Source organism: Falco punctatus (assembly GCF_963210335.1).
Source record: "Falco punctatus genome assembly, chromosome: 3".
Taxonomy (NCBI): domain Eukaryota; kingdom Metazoa; phylum Chordata; class Aves; order Falconiformes; family Falconidae; genus Falco; species Falco punctatus.
In genome coordinates, this window is record NC_137582.1 from 24,820,762 (window position 1) to 24,839,492 (window position 18,731).

The following is an 18,731-nucleotide window of genomic DNA, read 5'->3' on the forward strand; positions in this document are numbered from 1 at the left end:
GTGGAAGGTTGTCAAAAAACACATGGTAGTCAGTGTGAGAGCCAACATAGGTGAGGGACATGCTTGAATGGAGAGCGTGCCAGGGGACAGCTGGGGTTCATCTTTATCACTGTTGGCCACAGGAATTAATGTAATTCTTTCCCATTGCTATCTCTTGGCTTCAGGTAGATCCAGTCTCTTCTCCATGACCTACTTGCGCTTGAATTTCTGGTGACTAAGTCAGGAAGATCTAGCCCTTGTGCAAAGAGGAGGCATCATCATGTAGCAAAACATGCAAGGAGTAACAGGGGAGCAGTAGAAGGGAAGTGGGATCTGGGAGGAGAATAACAGCAATGTGTCCTTGTCATACATAACCTAGTTCTGCATACAGCTGGATATCTCAAGCTACAGCGCAAAAGGAGTTGTACATAATATATTTCTGTCTACCAGAAGCCCTTACTCATTTATGGAGATAATCTCTACTCATATTTATCTGAAATGTCATGTCATAATGACTACATAGCAGGAACCAGACATGGGAGACAAAAATCCAGCCCACCACTATCTTTTACAGACTGTGTCCTGTGCTACAGTTTTGTAGGCAACTACATCAGTCAGTGTGCACCTTCAAAATGCCTGTCATTTTGCTGGAAATTTATCTGTTTCCAGGATTGGTTTCTTGGAACATGCTGAATCTCAGAAGTAACACTCACACAAATATTTAGATAATTCAGGAAATGTCAGAGTGGGATAGCACTGAGAATGAACCCTGGGATGGTTTTAGACTGTTCCCAAGCTCCAGTGCTTTTCTGCTACTCAAGCAACATCACATCATCTTTCTTTTCTGTGCTTCAAAATATGAAATACAACATAGCTTGTCTTTCTATAACAGCCTAAGGCATTGTTATATGGATCTAAGTCATCTTCATCTCTTGAAGTATTAACAAAGTAGATTTGGATATCATTCATAATTTATGTTGTTTGCATAGTGAACCATACTTAATCCTGAAATACATTATCACTGCATCTTGCTAAACCTCTGAAAGATTTATAATCATCAGGAAATTATTCATTTGGGATAGCTGGTAATGGGTTTCGTTGTGCATTAAATCTGAATCACAGTGATGTTATAGGTGAATTTGGCATAAAATCTGTGCCTGCTTTCCCAGGAAAGAATGGAGAGGATAAGGAACATTAAGGAAGATATATAACATCCACTCCAGTTACAAGCCTTTTAATTTCAGAATTTTAGAAGTTGTTCCTTCTTTTGGATGTGATTCATCTATGCAATATTAAAAGCGATAGAAAATGTGTTGTAGCAAATGCCCTCGCAAAAAGGCACAAACTGCTTAATTAACACCAGTCTTAGCTTTGTGTGAAGACACTGTGCTGAATCCTACAGTTTTTGTAATTGAATAAACAGGAGCATAAAAATTTCTACATATTCATGTTCTTGGTGAACTCCTTCTGCAAAGATGCATCCTGAATTCCTCCTGCTTGTGTCCACATCTTCTTGAGGATAGTGGGAACTATTTTGCTTGCTTTGATAGCCTTTCTCATCTCACTTTTTGACTTCCATTAGAATGCTTAGTGCAAAGATTCGAAATCTAGATCTGCAAGCTGCAAAGTACTGATAAACTTCCAAAGACATGTAGATAAAGAAGGGAATCTTGGGCAAGAGTTGTGTCAATAACTTCTAAAGGCTTCCCTGTTTAAAGTAACAGAGATGTACTTGTATTTAAATCTCTGTGAGCATCATAATTTGAGAAGGGCTGATCAGCTGGTGCCATTCAGCATTTCTGCCAAAAGTTCTGGTCTTTCTTCTTGCTTTTGGTGTCATGGGTGCACTTGGGATAGTTTACTGAATGAGCTGAGCTTACCATTGGAGCTGTCTCTCAGAGCCTGTGGAATTACTGAAGTTTCATGTAGAATTATTAAGACTTAAGATTAAGACTGTCCCAGACTTACTCATTTTGCACCTTCAAGAGTCTGCAAAGTAGAGTTGTGAGCACCACTGCATGAAAGGAGACCTAGGTGAGCCACAGTAATGTTCATCTCCCAAACCTTGTAGAGATGGGCTGACTGGCTGTCATTCACAGCTCAATTCAGTAATAACCATTCCAGGTAGCAGCAGACTATGCAAAAAAAGGTATTCTTTTTCACTGCGGATAAAACATCTGGCTATCTGTTACAAATCTGGCTAAAATAGTAACATTTTGGATTACAGTGTGGTTGAACTGCTATGACATATTTCAAGAAGGGTGGTCTTGAGAATTCAAATATTAAAACATTGTTCTGTTCCAATTAATGGTAAAACCTCAGAGGCTTTCACCACACAGAACACCTATGTCTGTTGGACAATATGCAATGAGCACAAATTGAAAAACATGAAATTACATCTAAACACAAGAAAACACGTTTGGGTTTTTTTTGTTTTTTTACTGTGACGGTGGTCAGACACTGGCACAGGTTGCCTGGAGAAGCTGGAGAATCTCCATCCATGGAGATTCAGAACTCATCTGGACATGCTCCTGGGCTGCCTGCTTCAGGAAACTGTACTATGTGGTCCCAAGAGATCCCTTCCACCCCCGGCAGTTCTGTGATTCCTGCCCTATCTTTCATGTTCATGTACTGCCATTTCATTTATAATGAGTTCATAGAAATTAAGTTATTTAAAAAGTAACTTTTAACAATTGCTATTCAATTAAAAATGTCATTTAACTTTGAGTCTTAGTAAGTAACATTGTACCCAGCATGTGTTGCCAGTATGATTTTTTTCTACTTCTTTCTATTTTTCTTGACAGTGAATCCATCAAGTCATGGGTGAATGAGCCTTGGGGTAGGATGTCCCAATCTGCACAGATTAATCTTTGAAGCCTTTAGAACTCTTAGGAGTTTTAGGAGAGACAGGCAGGGCAGACTGTATGGGCCTTAAATTGGTTGTGACTGCTCAGTAGGTGCAGCTCCTTTTTTAATCAGCATTGGAGCTGCTGATGGTGAACAAAAAGGAGGTAAGGGAAACCATCCTGGGTAATTGGGAATATTCTGGTTAGAGCTAAATAAGATAAACAAATCAGAGAGGAAATGCAAGTGTTGGCTGCAAACTATGTCTAGCTCTTAAAAATGTCTAGCTGTTAAAACATAATGTTCTTCCTACTGATCTATTTTTTTATTATTATTATTATTATTTATTGTCCTGTGTGTGAAGATTACATTCCCAAATGCCCAGGAACTTATTCTTGGGGGCACCCTGTGCAAGCAGAGAGTAGTGGCTGGTTAATCCATTACTGTAAAATTAGCAGATAAGTTTATCCATATTGCTGCTTTACTTTCATATGTGTCTGTATTCTAAAGGCAGTCACTTTGGTTATTTTAAAAACGAAACAACAACAACAAAAAGACTTAGATTATATTACTGACATCTGGCTGTATGATTTTACAGCTCTTTTGTCAGCTTGCTCCCTCTCTTCAGTATGACTGTGTAGAAATAATACTGGCTGACTGATATATATATGTATGTATGTGCTTCACCTGAAAAAGAGACAAGTTGGTAAGTTCTGTGAGAGAATTGTCTTAGAGGTAATTCAGGAAATACGCTTCACTCTCAAGAGCTTCACTTTTCTGATTGCAGAAGAATGCAATGATAGGACTTGGTTTTATCTTGAGAAGGCTGATAAAATATTAGAAAAGACATGTTTTACTGGTGCATTTATCCAAGAATATTGTATCTTGTATTTGCAGGGCTTCTGTTCATTCTCTGTACTGAATTTCTGTAAGCAGTGGGAGAAGATAATAGAACTGTTGTCCCCGTTGTTCAGGAACAATGGTACAGAATACAAAACCCAACATGTTAACTTGAATAGGTCCTATGGCATGCAAAGAGATTCATTGTTCTTTATAACTACTAGTTGGTACTTCTACCTCTTATGTTGAAACACTTTTTTAAATGCTGGTGGTGTACTATGTATTCTAACACAAAGTCACACTGTTTGGCTGTTTAAAAAACAGACAATGGAAAACCTGATTACTGAAATAAATTGGTGGCTTGATTTTAAAGGCAGAATCACACAAAGGTGAGAGCACTGAGAAAACTGGTGGCTTCTGTAATGTGTCTCTCTTTTTGCTATGACTTACTTAGCAGTACATTATAACCCACATTCCAAAACTGCACCTTTTTGGAGAGAACAAGGGTATGTCAAAAAGCATATAACCCGGTTACAAATACAGGTTTTAATCAGAGTACACCATGTTCCCATCCTGCAATTACTCATAACCTTACTGGTGCAGTGAGACTGAAAAATTCATGCTTCCATTCCTGGGAATATTCAGATGATTAAATATGTGATTGGTGTCATTTGCATATGAATATGAAATTAAGAAATTAGCTACACCTGGTTCAGTGTACTTTAAATAATTGGTCATAGAACAAAATAAATGTTCTGAAGGTGGGCCAAGGAAGTAAGTTGATAGCAAACGATGGAGGATCTTGCCTATGACCGTAAGTTCTCCATATATTTGTTGTTTTTTTTTACTTCCTTGAAGTATTTGAATTAATAATAAGTAATCTCCTGATGTTGGCATGTTTATTGATAACTGTAGAGCATAACTTCTCTGAGGGGTGCAGAGGAACTTGCCGGTAAAAAGAGGAAAAGCAAAAGCCCTGGTTCCCTGAGTAGCTTAAAGCAGCTGAGGATGGCTTTAACGTAAGCATTAGATTTTTAGAGCAGCTCGATATTTGGCAGAAAGCAGATACACAGTGGTCTATTACTTGTGCTTCTGGAAGGCTTTCCATCTGGTTTTTAAAACATCACCCTGACAATAAAAAGGGAGGAAGCACTTGAGCATGTGCCATCTTTCTCAGATGTAAGCACATGCTTCAAATGCTTCATATCTGTCCCACACCCGAGAGCAGCCAACATAACCATCCAGACATTCACATCCAATGGTATACAACATTTATTTCCTGTATGGTTTTAATCTCACTCTTTTTCCTTTCTTATATGTGCACTTCATAATTTTATTTGGGACAATAAAGTTTCTAAGGTCTTTCCTAACACAGAGTCTAACAAATACAGTTGTGGCAGTTTTCAACTGTATTCATTTTTCTCATTTACTTCCACTTTTCTTCCTTCTCTTCACCTTTCCTTCTGAGCCCATACAAAATAGCCGCTGCTGAGTTTTCAAAATAAAAATGTTTCCGGATAATAATTCTGTATGCACTGAGAACTCCTGCATATTTTACTGGTGGGATCCACTTCAGTTTCACGTCTGTTGCTATGGAGCTGTGTAGAATTGTTTACTTGACCTGCCAGCACAGGGAGTTATTAAGGATTCTATCACCATGGGTACTGGAGGACCGGGGTGTGCTTCACAGGGAGATGAACATGCACGTCTCGCCTTCCAGGAGCAAGGATGCTATGTCTGGGTTCAAGCCCATGCTATCCTCAAAGCTTGCATCCTAGAATTGGGCATGGGCATCTCTCTGCAAAGGTTTGGTCTGTTGTAGCAGTCAGTGCTGTGAGGTCTGGTGGATGGTGGTGGGGTGGAGGTTGCTGTTGGGGGGTCCATTATTTGCAGAGCCCAGCTCTCCCCACATGCTTCAGAATGTCTGCGTCCCTGTAGCAGTTTTAGCATGGTCCCTCCCGGTTGGGTCAATGGACCCAGTGCAGCCAGTAGATCACATTGGAGCTCTTCTGTCTGGCATAAATCCCTTGGGTTTTGTGATTCAGAAGAGATGACACTTGAACCTACAGGTCTCCTTGGACAACCTTCAGGAGCTGTGGACTGCAGATGGGGACTGGCTCTATTCCTCTGGTCTGGTGACTGGTCCCATTGCTCACAGGAGGCGGAACAGCTTTAGCAGGTGTACCTGCCATTTCCCTTCTGGGGATTACAGGAGCTGTTTCAGAGGTGAGTGAGGTGTGAATTCATGGTCTTGAGCCAAGCTGGATAGAGCAGAGATGGCCTGTGATTTATCTGACCTCAATTCCATACCAGTATAGTAGTTGTAATTGTCTCCACCTGCACAAGTGCACTGAGGTCCTGTTTCGTTTTAAAGGAGATATAACAAATAAAATCGGTTACTCTAATCTAGTGTGCCATCTTTCTGACTTTAAGATAAGATAAACAGTACCTCGAACATGCTGTTTATGCTGACTAACTTCCATTGACTCAAAATGGGGCTGAGATTGGTTCGGACATGGGTGTCTGCATTGGAGACATCCATATTTAGTCAGGTGAATCCCATCCCATCCCCTGTGTTCCTCATAAGGTCTCTGATAATTCTGCTGTTAGCCCATATTGAAGCCAAGTCCAGTCTCTGTCTCTTATTTCTCTCTTATTTTCAGATGGGTTTTTTTTTGACAGAAAGTAAAGGCAGTCTTAGACATTCAGTTCCAGAAGAAAGTTTGTGTTTGAAGATCATGTGTGGATCTTCAAGTAGGTCTAATTAGATGCCTTCTCCTCTTCTGTTCATCCCTGATAACCTTAGGCACGCTCTGTCTGTCCTGTTTCTGAGGACCGCTGCCCAAGGTGCCTAGCATAGCAGAGGGAGATTCTGTGTCTCTTTTTTGCACTGTGAATTCACAGGAATGAAGTCTTTTTAGGACATAAGCTAACTAAATCACACTGAAGTGAAAAAAAAAAAGTGCTCTATAACTTCCAAGAGATAATACTGGAATATAACCAGAATATAAATATTTTGAGCAAAAGATGTTTAAAAGGTTAAGTAAAAATTACTAGCGTAGGACTATTTATTTTTTTACTTTGGATTTATATATATTTTAGATCTAAACTTTGAATTTAAAAATATGTGCTTGAATTGGTGTGCAAAACATGTTTAAATAGGCAGGTGTTTCTTTGAAACAAGAACAAGCAAAGTAGCAGCTCCAAAGAGTGTTTCAGCTTTAAAGTGTTTCACGTTATTGAACCCAAACCTAAAAGTTCCTGTTAAATTAAAGCGGCCTAGAAAACCAGTCTTTTGATTTTGTGTCACAAATTTTGTAATCCATCCCCTTCTAAAAAATTATTTTAGATGTTGCTTAGTAGTTACATAGGCAGGTAGTGGTTGGGCTGTGGCCTCTCAAGACTTCTGTCTCTTTTTGTTCAGAAGACTCTCAGGCTGCCACAAGGGCCCAGATGTCACACCAGAAATGGAGGATCCAAAAAAGAAGCCAGCAAGTTGCGAAGGAGGAATTGGCAAGTGAGAGGTGAAAGCCTAAGTCCTACCTGTCTAGACAGTGACCTGTCCTGCTGTGGGCTGGTGGCACAGGCCACCTGCAATTCAGGGTCTTGGGCACAAATCTTCTGCAGTCAGGTACTTATCTCCTTCCTTGCTATACAAAAAAAAATCCAAACGCCACCATGAATAAAAGCGATCTCTCTTACTTATTTCAGCAAAGGGAAAATAAACTTATATTTAGGTCTGTTTGCAATTCTTTTGGAGGGTGCACTTGAGCACAAAGGAGAAGAGTGTCCTAATACAGGGCTGCTGGGCATGCTGGGGGGACGCAGGGAGTCTGCTCCCAGGGAACCTGTTCCACTTTGTTTAATTTAGTAACTGTTTTATTGAGGGTTTAAAGCTGAGTTCCCAGCAGGCACACCATAACTCCTTCCTTTCCCTCTCTCTGGCCCAATAATTGTTCCAGTACTGCTCCAGATGTACAGAGAGCGTGACAGCCACCGTTAAAGGAGCCTCTGACCTGAGGGTGCCTGCAACCTCGAGCCGAGGGTTGCGCTTGGTCTGTGAGAGCACCACTGCTCTCTGACTGCAAACTGAAGTGAGTAGGCCATGCGGACATAGGAATTTTGCAGAGAGCGCCCGGGCTGCTGGACAGGGTGAGACCTGTGCCAGCCAATTCATCTTTCAGCTCCAAATACATTTTGATACATAGGCAGTTCTCCCGGGGATTATGGAGACGTGCTCCTGCATCTGGGAAAGACAGCTGAATGCCTGGCGTAAGAAGGGCACTGGGGTTTAGAGCTCAGAGTGGGGGCAGGTATGGAAGATGGCGACAGATGTGATCTTTAGTCAAAAAAAATTCTTTTTGTATATTCAAGCTGGGTTTTTTTCTCTCCTCTGCTAATCCAGAGTGGAATATGAGCCAAAAAAAGAGAAACCGATGCTATACACACTGCACTCTCTTAAGTATTTGTTTTAAAATGTGTGTGAGGTCAAACTAGAAGGTGCTTTACAATTTGTTTATTTAATGCAGTGAATTTTATGCTCCTTCTGCCTGTTTTCTGTGGTTTTCAGCCCAGTTCACCTCCACAGAAAGAAATACTGTGCATACGAAGGAGGCCATTATGAATCTTCCCTTAGGAGATTTTTTTTGTGTGTGTGCTCTGCTTTTAAATTACAAACTGTATTATTTATGCCAATGTCTAAAATAGCTTTCTGATTCCCCAGTTAAAGTATTCTGAACCTACTCCAGCTACATTTTACTATGCACAACTCCCACTAACCATCAGTTTTTATTTCAAGTCATTTTGTGAAATAACATGCATTGCAGCCAGAATCCTGTGTTGCTGTTACATGGGTTCCTATACAGTTCTCCAGCTGTATTCCTTCTCCCCATGATAAATAGTGTTTCCAGTATTCATTTTTATCTTAGAATACACAAATTGCATTCCCTTAATCTCCCTTCATAAACAGTGTCCTGTAATCCTGTTATTATTATTGACCTTTTTTGGAATTCCTCCAAGTTGTTAATGCCTTTTGAATGAGAATCCTGGGTTTTAAACTGTTTTCTGAGCAATGTTTACTCAAGAATTGATAGATTACTTCCTTTTCTATTTTCCTTTACATCCCCTATTTCTTTTTTGTCTGGCATCTTACTAGGTTCAAAGTGGAGCTATGCGAATAACTGATTTGGGGGTTTGCTGCCAAATCAAGACATTAAAGGAAACCTTTGTTTCAAACCAAACAAAGACAATATTCAATCTAAAATACTTAGAATGTTTGGGGAGATTTTTTGTTGTTTTTCCCCCTTTTTAAAAGAAGAGAGAAATTTTCCAGTTTTCAAAATTAAAGTATATTTTCAAACAGAAAGTAGAAAAATATGGTTTTCCATTTTCTGGCCATGTTTGACTTCAAATAGTAAATAGTTTCAGTGTTCTCTGAACTTTGTTTTTTGGTAACCAAATCACTACCTAAAATTTTTTATTTTCCTCAGAGTGATTACTTTAAATAACTTTTTGAGCAGTATTGAGTGGATATGTCTATATATTCCTTGTATTTATAAATCTGTATTTATACGTAGGCATGGGAAGCTAAGGGAATGTCTCTGTTTTAGTCCTGATAATCTCACTTACTTGACTTCACTGTGGTATAAAGGTAAGTTGGTTGTTACTGGGCTCGGCAGTAGAAACTCAAGCATAAATAACTAAGCAGGTCTTTGCAGATAGTGGTGACATTTTCAATGCTTGGCCTGTTTAAGCAGTGGTATTTTACTTGCTTTTACATACCTAGACACCTAGGTGTCCTGATGAAGCTGTGGTTTAGATGCCTTTGCTCTGTTTTGGATCTCACTCGAAGTTACAATTCTGAGCTCACGAAGAGCCTCAGAGAAAGGGCAAATGCATGTCTAGTCTCTGTTCCAATGAAGAAACCACAATTAAAAATCATTAAAAAAAACCCAGTTGCTAGAAGAGCAACTAGATAGAGGTTGCCCAACTTTGCCCAAAACTTTAGATTGTAGAGCTTAGTTTTCTCAGGTGTGTCAGGTGCAGGGGTTAGGTAGACTCCTGATGGAGGTGGGAGCCGTGGGAAATTCAGGCCTGTTTGGATTTCACCCCTGTAGCAGGGGGTAATGAAGACAGGCATCTCAAATTGGTTGGATTTACAGAGACCTGGAAAGGGCCATGATAAGCTGAGAGGACAGGAATCCCATCTCTTCATCCAGTTCTTACTGCTGGACGTGGTGCCTGTTCCTGGTGATGTGACGGGGAGGTGTTCTGCAGCCTCCTCCCAGTTCAAACCTAAATCTGGCCTTGTGAATACCAGGTGGATCCTTCCAAGCAGACAGCAGAAGAGAGCTGTCCTTGGGCTGCTTTTGTGTGGACTCTGATGTATTTAGTGGTGTGAAACACCCACCCCAGTCTTCAGAGGAGAGGAGCCAGGCACCAAATTGTTCAGGGCTTTTAAAGCTGACCTGCTTCTAGGCATGCCCAGAAACAAGAACTTCACCCAGCTGAGAAGCTTTGCTGTTGGAGTTGGTGGGAGGTACTGTCCAAGTGAGGTGACAGAAAGGGAGAGTTCCGCTTCCAAAATCACCCTCTGGGAGCTGGGGACCTGGCATCCCTTCATAAATCCAGCCACTACAAGTGTGGACATCGCTTCCCCAGGGAGCTTGCAATGTATCACCTTTAATGTGACGTAACAAAATAGTAAACCTACTTTGTAACAGCGTATCTTCTATACACCATAACATAAAATGTATTTTAAGGAGATGAATATTCTGTCAGGTTCCACTCTGAGGCACTTCATTACAGGTCTCTGTTCCTCCCTTCTGAAATTCTGTAATAGGAAGCTCTCAGCTTTCGAAATCTGTGCAGGCTGTGACTGTTTGCTAGAGTTGGCAGAATTCAGTGGGACCACAAACCCACAAGGATTAATAAGCTGAAAAATCACAGGCTTCTTGTCTGTCATTTGTCCTTCTTAATGGTAAGAACGTTGTTGGGGAAATAAAGCAGCAAATGACAGCAGTCATAGCTTGAAATGCCTTGCTTTCAGACCTACCTTGGTTTTAGTGCTGTAAAAAATACAGTTTAGGCAATCAATTGATACACTGGGTAGGGTTTTGCTGTTCTTTTCAATAGATGACACTTAAACTCTATTAGTTTTCTGTAGTCATCCCAACGTGTGCGTTACAGTAAATATTTGATCAGCTTATAGCAAATTTTGCTTTTCATCCTGGGAATACAGGGAGGTTTAGCTACTCCCAGATATGTTTCTTCTTCCAGTGTTTTTCTCTTGCCTGTTCAAAACATTCAAACTGATCTAAAATGTTTTATGCACATTATAATGAAAACTGTATATCTTATATTAAGGGTGACTGTGCAAAAGCTTTCAGCTGAATCAGGTTTAGCATATGATTTCATGCATTTGCATATATGCTGTGAACGCAGTTAATTGCTGTGCCCTGGCCAGCCTCTCTCCTCCTTGCGCATGGGAACAGATTTAGGAGACGTGTAGTTGAAGAGGCCTCTGAAAGCCCTTTGTTAAACTCCTGCCACTGACGTGACAGGAGGGCTGGGATGTTTTCCCAGTCTGTGATGGAGTTTGCTCCCTTTCTGTGTACTGCTAAGTCATCCCTGCCAAAGATGACAATTTCCAGCTCCTAAAAATACTTCTGACCAGCCTATCCATTTCCCTTCAAACAGGCCAAATAGCACTGCCAGGTACATTAAAAAGATCTCCTGAGGTGGCACTACATGCTTGCTTATAAAATATACTTGTCCATAGGTGGATTTACACATAAATTCTATAAAACTGTCAAATGCAAGATGAGTATCATGTTATACAATTCTCAGAGTATTTTCTGAACCTCCAGTCTTAATGTTTTTGTTGAGGCTGGTGCAGCAAAGCAGCATCCTTCCATCTCTGATCCAAAGAACCTTTTTGTTTGAACAGGAAGATAAGCTCCCCAGACTTCCCTTCTGCTCCATGAACATATGTTCCCCCTGGCAAAGGTCATTTCAGGCTGAGAAGACAAAATTTATGGGAGCCATTTTTAAGGTGGTGTTAGAACAGCTCGAACTGTGTATAGAAGCAGAAAAAATAATTAGGTCAGGTTGATTTCTGTATGAAGAATCTCCTTAAGATTCATAAAGCAGAAAAATATGCCAACTTGTAATGCTCTTTGCCTGTTCCAACATCTGCTTGTGGCTGCTGTGCAAATCCATGAATTAAAAACAATTAAGAAAAACACAAGCCCAGATCATAGTGATATGCAGAATATACATGATGGCTCTCAGCCAGTATCAGTAATTAGTTTGTAGTGGCTGTGTTTTTAGAGAAGAGCTTGATTGATTGTGGTTTCACAGCATACACAAGTCACATTCTGTATTCATTTTGAGATCTGCAGCTCTTATAATTTACATTAATGTAGTACAGATTAGTACCAAAACTACAGTATTTGATGACATCAGAAAACTGCTTAATGAGATAAATTTTAATTATTTGATAACAACCCTTCTTCTAAAGTAAGAAGAGTAAGCAAGCAAGATGAGAAAAAAATCAAGATTATTAGTTTAGCTCACACAACCAGCAGTGTGAATTGAGAGGATCATTTGTGAAATCCAGTTTAGATCCAAATGCTAGGAAGCAGGATCTGTGTTGCAGTTCTTCCCCAAAGTCTGTATTTGAGCTGGAAGTCTCCTCACCCAGCAGCTTTGAACAATTTATGGAGAGTCACACTGAAGGTTTTGCTCTACTTCCCCCCGACTGCATTTTTGCCAGCTGCCCAGCTGTTCCTGGACCATGCAGTCAGCTGGAATGTGATTAACAGATCTGTGTGATGAGGGAGCACTGGCAAACAATCAGGTGGATGCCCACTGAAGAGCTGGGGAGTGATGGCTTCATTGGCCAGCGCAAGGGGATAGGGGAGGGATGCCTGTTGTTACCCTTAGGATTGACCATGCCAGGCATTGCTGTGCCCAGCTTCTCACCACTGTTGTGGGAGCACAACTCAGAAATCTGAGCTTGATGACTAAACTGCATATAAAATCAGAGGGGATGGTTATGTACTAAAATCCAAGATTCATTCACAGCAGAGAGCATGCCAGGCAGGAGCATACCTCCACCAGTCCACAGGGGATGCCAAAGAGGAGTGCCCATCTCCCAGACTTCCGTCACTTACTTGTAGTCCTGAGCATGTCCCTGTGCATGCCTTGGATTCACATTGACCGGAGCTGTACCGGAGCTAGACCGTCACTCTGAGTGCAGGCAGCCAGCACACTTCAGTCCTTTGAAATACAGCCAGCGCTAGTGCTACCTGCCTGTTGTGGGTCAGAGATGAGCAGCTGGAGCTTGAGGAAGAGATCAGAGTTCAGTGCCCTCCCTGGACCAAATGAGTTCAAATCCACACCTCTCATAAGAGTTGCTGTACCACTGGGCATCCTCAGCTTCCTCCGCTGATTCTTGACCTCTTGGTAAGTGGAAAGCATGCAACATAGGCAGAGGCAGAACATATGGGAACAGTCTGTGTCAGCCAATGACCAGAGCAGTCCACATGGAGGGGAGTTCTGTTCCTTGCTCCCAGGATTGTATCTGCCTTTACCCAGTTACTGTTAGGTGTGAAATAGAACAGCAAGTCCAAGATAAGAATCCCATGTACAGTAATAGTAAAGCAAGTAAGTAAGAAGTCAAAAAGCCAGGGACTGGAATGAAAACCCAGTCAGCTATGGGCTTGATGCTGTGAATCGAGTACATTATCCTCTAGGAGACTTTGCCCTTGAAATGGGTCATCTTTAAGGGTGTTATCTGAAGCAAAGCCTGAAATGCTAAGGCAGGACTTCACCACTTCTTCGCAGCTTCTTTTTCTTATGTTTGTCAGCACATGTGAGCAGTGTGGGGTTTTTTCCTAGATTGTTTGTGGTGTACAAAACCAGTCTTGCAGGAATAACCCCATATTAAATAGAAAAGAAGCAGCATCAGTATTTCCTGGAAATATACTGCATATGCTGTTGAAGACTGGAACTAGAGATGTAGCTGTGAGTTAAAGGTTTCAAGATAAATGAAAGAAAATCTCTTAAAAATACAGGGCCTTTCAATAGCGGGCATGACAACTGAATTCTTTCTACTTTTCCAGCTGCTTCTAATGGCTTTGCTGGAATTTTTTTATGCAGTCAAGCCCTATCTCTTCCCTTGGGTTCTCTAAATAAAGCTATCTACAGAGACAGCGTGCCACTTTTCCTCTCGTTGCTGCACAGGAGTGGTGAACATGTATGCGTAGTTTGGTCTCTTTCCTTTATAACAGGATGCTTTTGAAAACAAGGAATCTCAGCAGATTTAAGTGCTTTACAGTTTGAGGACAAGCTATCTCTGTCAGCACTGTTTTATTTACAGCTCTGTTTCACTGGGTGAAACCTAGTATCAAGACTGATATATATATATATATATAGAGAGAGAGGTCATGTTTATGCAGTCAGAAAATAGGTAAGCTCTGTGGTTTATATACTTCAGCTGCTGTGAAACTGGCGAAGTTGCAAATAGGAAAGACTTACACAAAAAGGATAAATTTTAATAAGCTCATGCATCCTGAATTTTGGGAATCCAGTTCTGCTGCTCAGCTGTCAATGTTCCTGTCACAGATATTACTTGAACTTTTTCCTTTTTTCCGTGTTTTAATCTCACTATTTAGATTGCAAACGGAGAAGAAAATACACACAAGAATGTTTGAGCTTTATTCTTATAGAAGGAAAAAGATTAAATACTAAAGTACAAGCAAAATTTTAAATCGAGGCCAGAAGACCATACAACAAGGTATTCAACCACTTGTAATGGCTAGAAATAGCAAACTGGGATGCCATACTCCAGGTGTACCTGTGGGGTTATTGTGTGACTCTGTGTAAAGAAATGTATACACTGTCTCTACATACATACATACATACGTACATACATGATGTGGTATTTCTGTGCTTGCATACTATCCAGGTAGGCCCAATATACCTACCCTGTTCAGCCTGTAAAAGCAGTGTGTGATATGGTCACAGTACTGTGACATTACCCCTGCACTATGACTGAGGCAGTGCAGAGCAGAGTTAAAGGTGGGGCTTTCCTACAGCCAAAATGTAGGCGCGATGGCTGCGCTGTGTGAGTGGGATAAACACAGACCAGTGCCAGCTGGAGGCATACTGGCCCTTGCGCAGGCAGCTCTTTCTCCCTCTCCTCAGCACTGCCCTGAAATTTCTAATTGCATCATATGCAGGATGGGAAATTTGCCGTTGAGTAATTAGTAGGAGGTTTTCCAGTTGATTCCCATGCTGCAGCAGGACAGCCTTAGCTCCCCAAGCTGCGGTCCCCAGCCCATGCTGCAGATGAGCCCACGCATCTGCCAGACTGTCACCACCCTCTCTGCCTCTGCCTGGATTGTGCCTGTGTGCAGCCGTGGAGCTGCAGGCTCCCTTCTCCTCCCCTCCACACCAGCTGGAGCTGGGTGACTGTGGCGATGGTGGCGGGGCAGCGGTGGCACTAGAAGGCAGCACAAAGCCTGATGCTGTCAACAGCGTGCTCTTAGCTCGGTGCCCTCGCCCCTTGAGCAGTAAAGTGCAGCAACAGCACTAGGCACTGCATGATTTCACTCCTGATTCTCAGATACCCGTTCCAGGCAAGGAGCAATCCTGGAAAATGTTACAGTACTTTGTTGGTCACCCTTGTGTCATTCCTCCTGTTGCATAGAGCAGTGCACAGCTCTGCTCCCGTGGCGTGGGTGTGCTGCTGCTCGGAGCCCGCTGTAAGGCGGAGGGAGGCCGGGGTGATGGGATTCCCAGCATCAGATGTCGTGCATGCGGCGTGAGCGTTTCCATCACAGCATATTGGTGTGTTGGCTCACCTGCTGACAGGCTGTTGGTGATGTGACATGAGTGGCTGGACCATGGAAGAATATGTATGAGTGAATTTGCAATGAGATAGCAATGAAGCCCGCGGCTCCACATGTGGCATCTTTTGCAGGAAAGGGTGGGTAAGACAGTCCTCTTAACAGTCTCAGATCAGATCAGAGCTAAACAAGTGTTATGGCCAGTTAGGACAAAAGAATATGTTTTTGAGAAATGTCAACCTCTTTCATGATTAACGCTGGATCAGTTGGCTGTTCTAGGGGTTACATGTGTGAGGTTTTGCAGCCACATTGTCACAGCCACAAAAACAGTCAACAGGCATCCTTAGGGAGCTGTCAGCCTGGAGAAGGGTGTTAGGAGAAGTGAGAGGCCATGTTTGTCTCCTGCCCGCATTGCTGTTAGACAAGGAGTTTCACCCCTTTGTTAAGACATTTGTAAGATGGAAGTCACACTGACCCAGGAGAATATGTTGCAATTGATATTTTAGGGATAGATGCCATGTCATTTTGCTTAGAGATGTCTACCAAATGGGAGAAAATATTTATTAAAGTCTCCTAGTAACATTGCTGTCGAGCTCTGCTGCATGCAAAGCTGGCTTGAACATCACTAACACACTTGGAACCATTACTAGCACTGCCCCCTTTAATTTATAAAATGTTCTTGAAGATCCTATAAATAGCCGCATGCCTAATTTTAAACGTAAGTAGTCTCCAGGAGTGTTCAGTGTTAAGCTTGTGCGTAGCTGTTATCAGAACTGGGGCCACAAAGGTTAATTCGTGCTTTGCAAGACACAGTTCCTGGTCTCAGATGCAGTTCAGTCTTTCAGAAAGCTCAGTCTTCGAGGTGGTTGCGTTTTCAGGCTCTGCTGACTCTGACCGGCAGTGCCTAGCTTGGCAGCCCTTCCCAGCGCTGTGCTCCAAGCCAGGCGGGTCAGGGAGAGGTGATTATTAAGCCTTGCTTCCTTGAAATGCTTTCAATAGCAAGATCTGATTATGATGTGGTCTGCTTAACCAGGGATGAGCCTCAGCTAGGGCTCCTGCTCTCTGTGCTGCAGCCAGGACTTCACTTTGGAAAGCTGCTGGCGTCTTGCAAGGGCAGGAATGTTTTGGGGGCCCAAACACTGGAGGTATGAAATCTGTTTACCTGTTTGTGTTTTGTTTGGAAAAGTAGATTTGGGAATAGTGAGGGTGCTGAGACAGTATTTGGACTGTACTTCAGTTTTGTAGATGGGAATGTTTTGTTTATCGGGAAAACTCTGTTGCAACTTTGGACATCATGTCCCAGGGTCATTTTGCTTCCCCAAGGAGAGGGCCACTGACATTTACATCTGCAGACATGATATAAATACTCTGTGAAACAAAGCAGCTTTGCTGCTCTCCCTCCCTCCCCTTGCAAACTTGTACGCGGTTCTGATCTGGTTACAGCGGGGGTGACTTGGGTCTGATTGTCAGAGGTGTTGTACTAGGTATGGAGGTGGTTTAGAGGTGATAAAGCTGGGTCCCTGGGGCACCCTTTTGAAGAGCTAAACTTTGCATTTGAGCTCCCTGAAACTGGGCTGAGTACTCCTCTGAGCCGGGCTGAGCCAGAGGCACAGGGAAGTGGGGGCTGCCTCAGACCTGGTGAGGCTGGGTCAGTATCGGGTTAACTCCCAACATGTCTGATCCTGAGGCTGGTTGCTAAGAGCTGCCGGATGGTAGAGGTGGTTGCTGGATGTCTCATCCTCTATAAGGGTGTGAACACAGGCTCTGATAAGGCCTTTTCCCAGTCCCAGGTGTTCAGGGGAACAAGGTGTGCCCATCACCATCAGCTCTGTGAAGGATTTAAGAGAGGTTGTGCACTTAAAGGTTTGTCTGCTGCTGCGGTGGTGGCGATGGTAGCTGTGGCTGCACCACCACCCCCCGCCTTGTGGAAAAGATAGCAAAAATATGGTTTGTGATAAGTCTGCAGCTGCTGGCCGGGGTTGTATATGTGTGGGACAGCACCCAGAAACTCCCAGGTGAATGATGCTTCCCCCTGACTACTTAAAGGATGTTGGAAAGTTAATTCCACCCCCTCAGATACAGTCACCACCTGGTATTGTGGCTCTGCAGTGTGAGACCTCGATGTGGCTTTGGATATTTGCCATTTGAGCGATAGAATTATAAAAATCCAAACTTTAGGGGCGGGGGTTTTTCCAGGTGATAAGACCTTCTCAGTACATCTCCCTACTACTGACCTTAGCAAAATGAGAGCAGTTTTCCTTGTATATGCCAGAGCTTGGGAAATAAAAGCTGTGATTAGTAGAAAGTCAGTAATCAGACAGATGGCTTAGCACCCAAAAAGCGCTTGAGAGCAACATGTGATTATTGGATTACTTTAAGGCTATTAGAACTGCCTTACCATGCTTCTGTGCCACATGAAAACCTACATATGTGGCACCTATATGTATGCATGTACCCTGTTAGCCCATACACATTTATACATATATACATGTATGTGTACATCATCTTAGAAACTGAAATAGAAGCAGCTTTCCTCCCAGCCAGTAGAATTTTCGTATGGTTTAAAGCAAGAGAAATCTCCAGTTACAACTATGTGCTCCTAGTCGCTGTGCTCCTGAAGGAGCCACGTGAGCGGCCTCATTCATCTGTTGGTGGCTGTGAGAAAGCAAACAGTTTGTCACAACAAATGTTCCCAGCCGAGTCCTAAAATGGCTTCTGTAGCGTGAGGGTTTTGTGTCCAAATGTTTTTTTCTGCTCTTGTTGAAGTGCCAGTTCTGAAGAAATGTTGAAAATCTGGAACAAATCCAGCGCTTGTCCTCAGGGATGTTTGAAAATTCATGCAACTTCTGAGATTCATACAGGATGGACAAAGGAAGGATGCTTGTGATTCATTGTTATTTTGAAAACAGTATTTGAGTTATAATTTCCATCATGTTTTCACTCTTCCCTTTTCCTTTCCAGGGAGTGAAGCCGATTTTAGCTCTTCAAGCAGCACAGGCAGTATTTCAGCGCCTGAAGTCCATATGTCTGCTGCTGGAAGCAAAAGATCATCTTTTTCTCGCAAGTAAGCAAAGCAATTTTTCCTGAATATTGCAAGTGTTGCTAGTGCAAAGATAGACTACGGTGTAAGATCTGATAGTTAATACATACAATACCAGTATTGTGAATTTTAAAACAGTTAGGGTAACGCTACGCTCTCGGGCAGCACTTACA

The 18,731-nt window shown here is 42.3% G+C and overlaps 1 protein-coding gene across 3 annotated transcripts in view; it reads left to right on the plus strand.

Annotated features, from left to right (window-relative positions):
* SYBU (syntabulin) overlaps positions 1 to 18,731 on the plus strand; it is a 67,854-nt gene that overhangs the window by 42,240 nt on the left and 6,883 nt on the right. For all 3 annotated transcript variants that reach the window (XM_080381563.1, XM_080381564.1, XM_080381565.1), the window contains one exon: positions 18,480 to 18,582. In XM_080381563.1, coding sequence (XP_080237689.1) covers positions 18,480 to 18,582 — 103 coding nt within the window. The remainder of the gene's footprint in view (positions 1 to 18,479; positions 18,583 to 18,731) is intronic.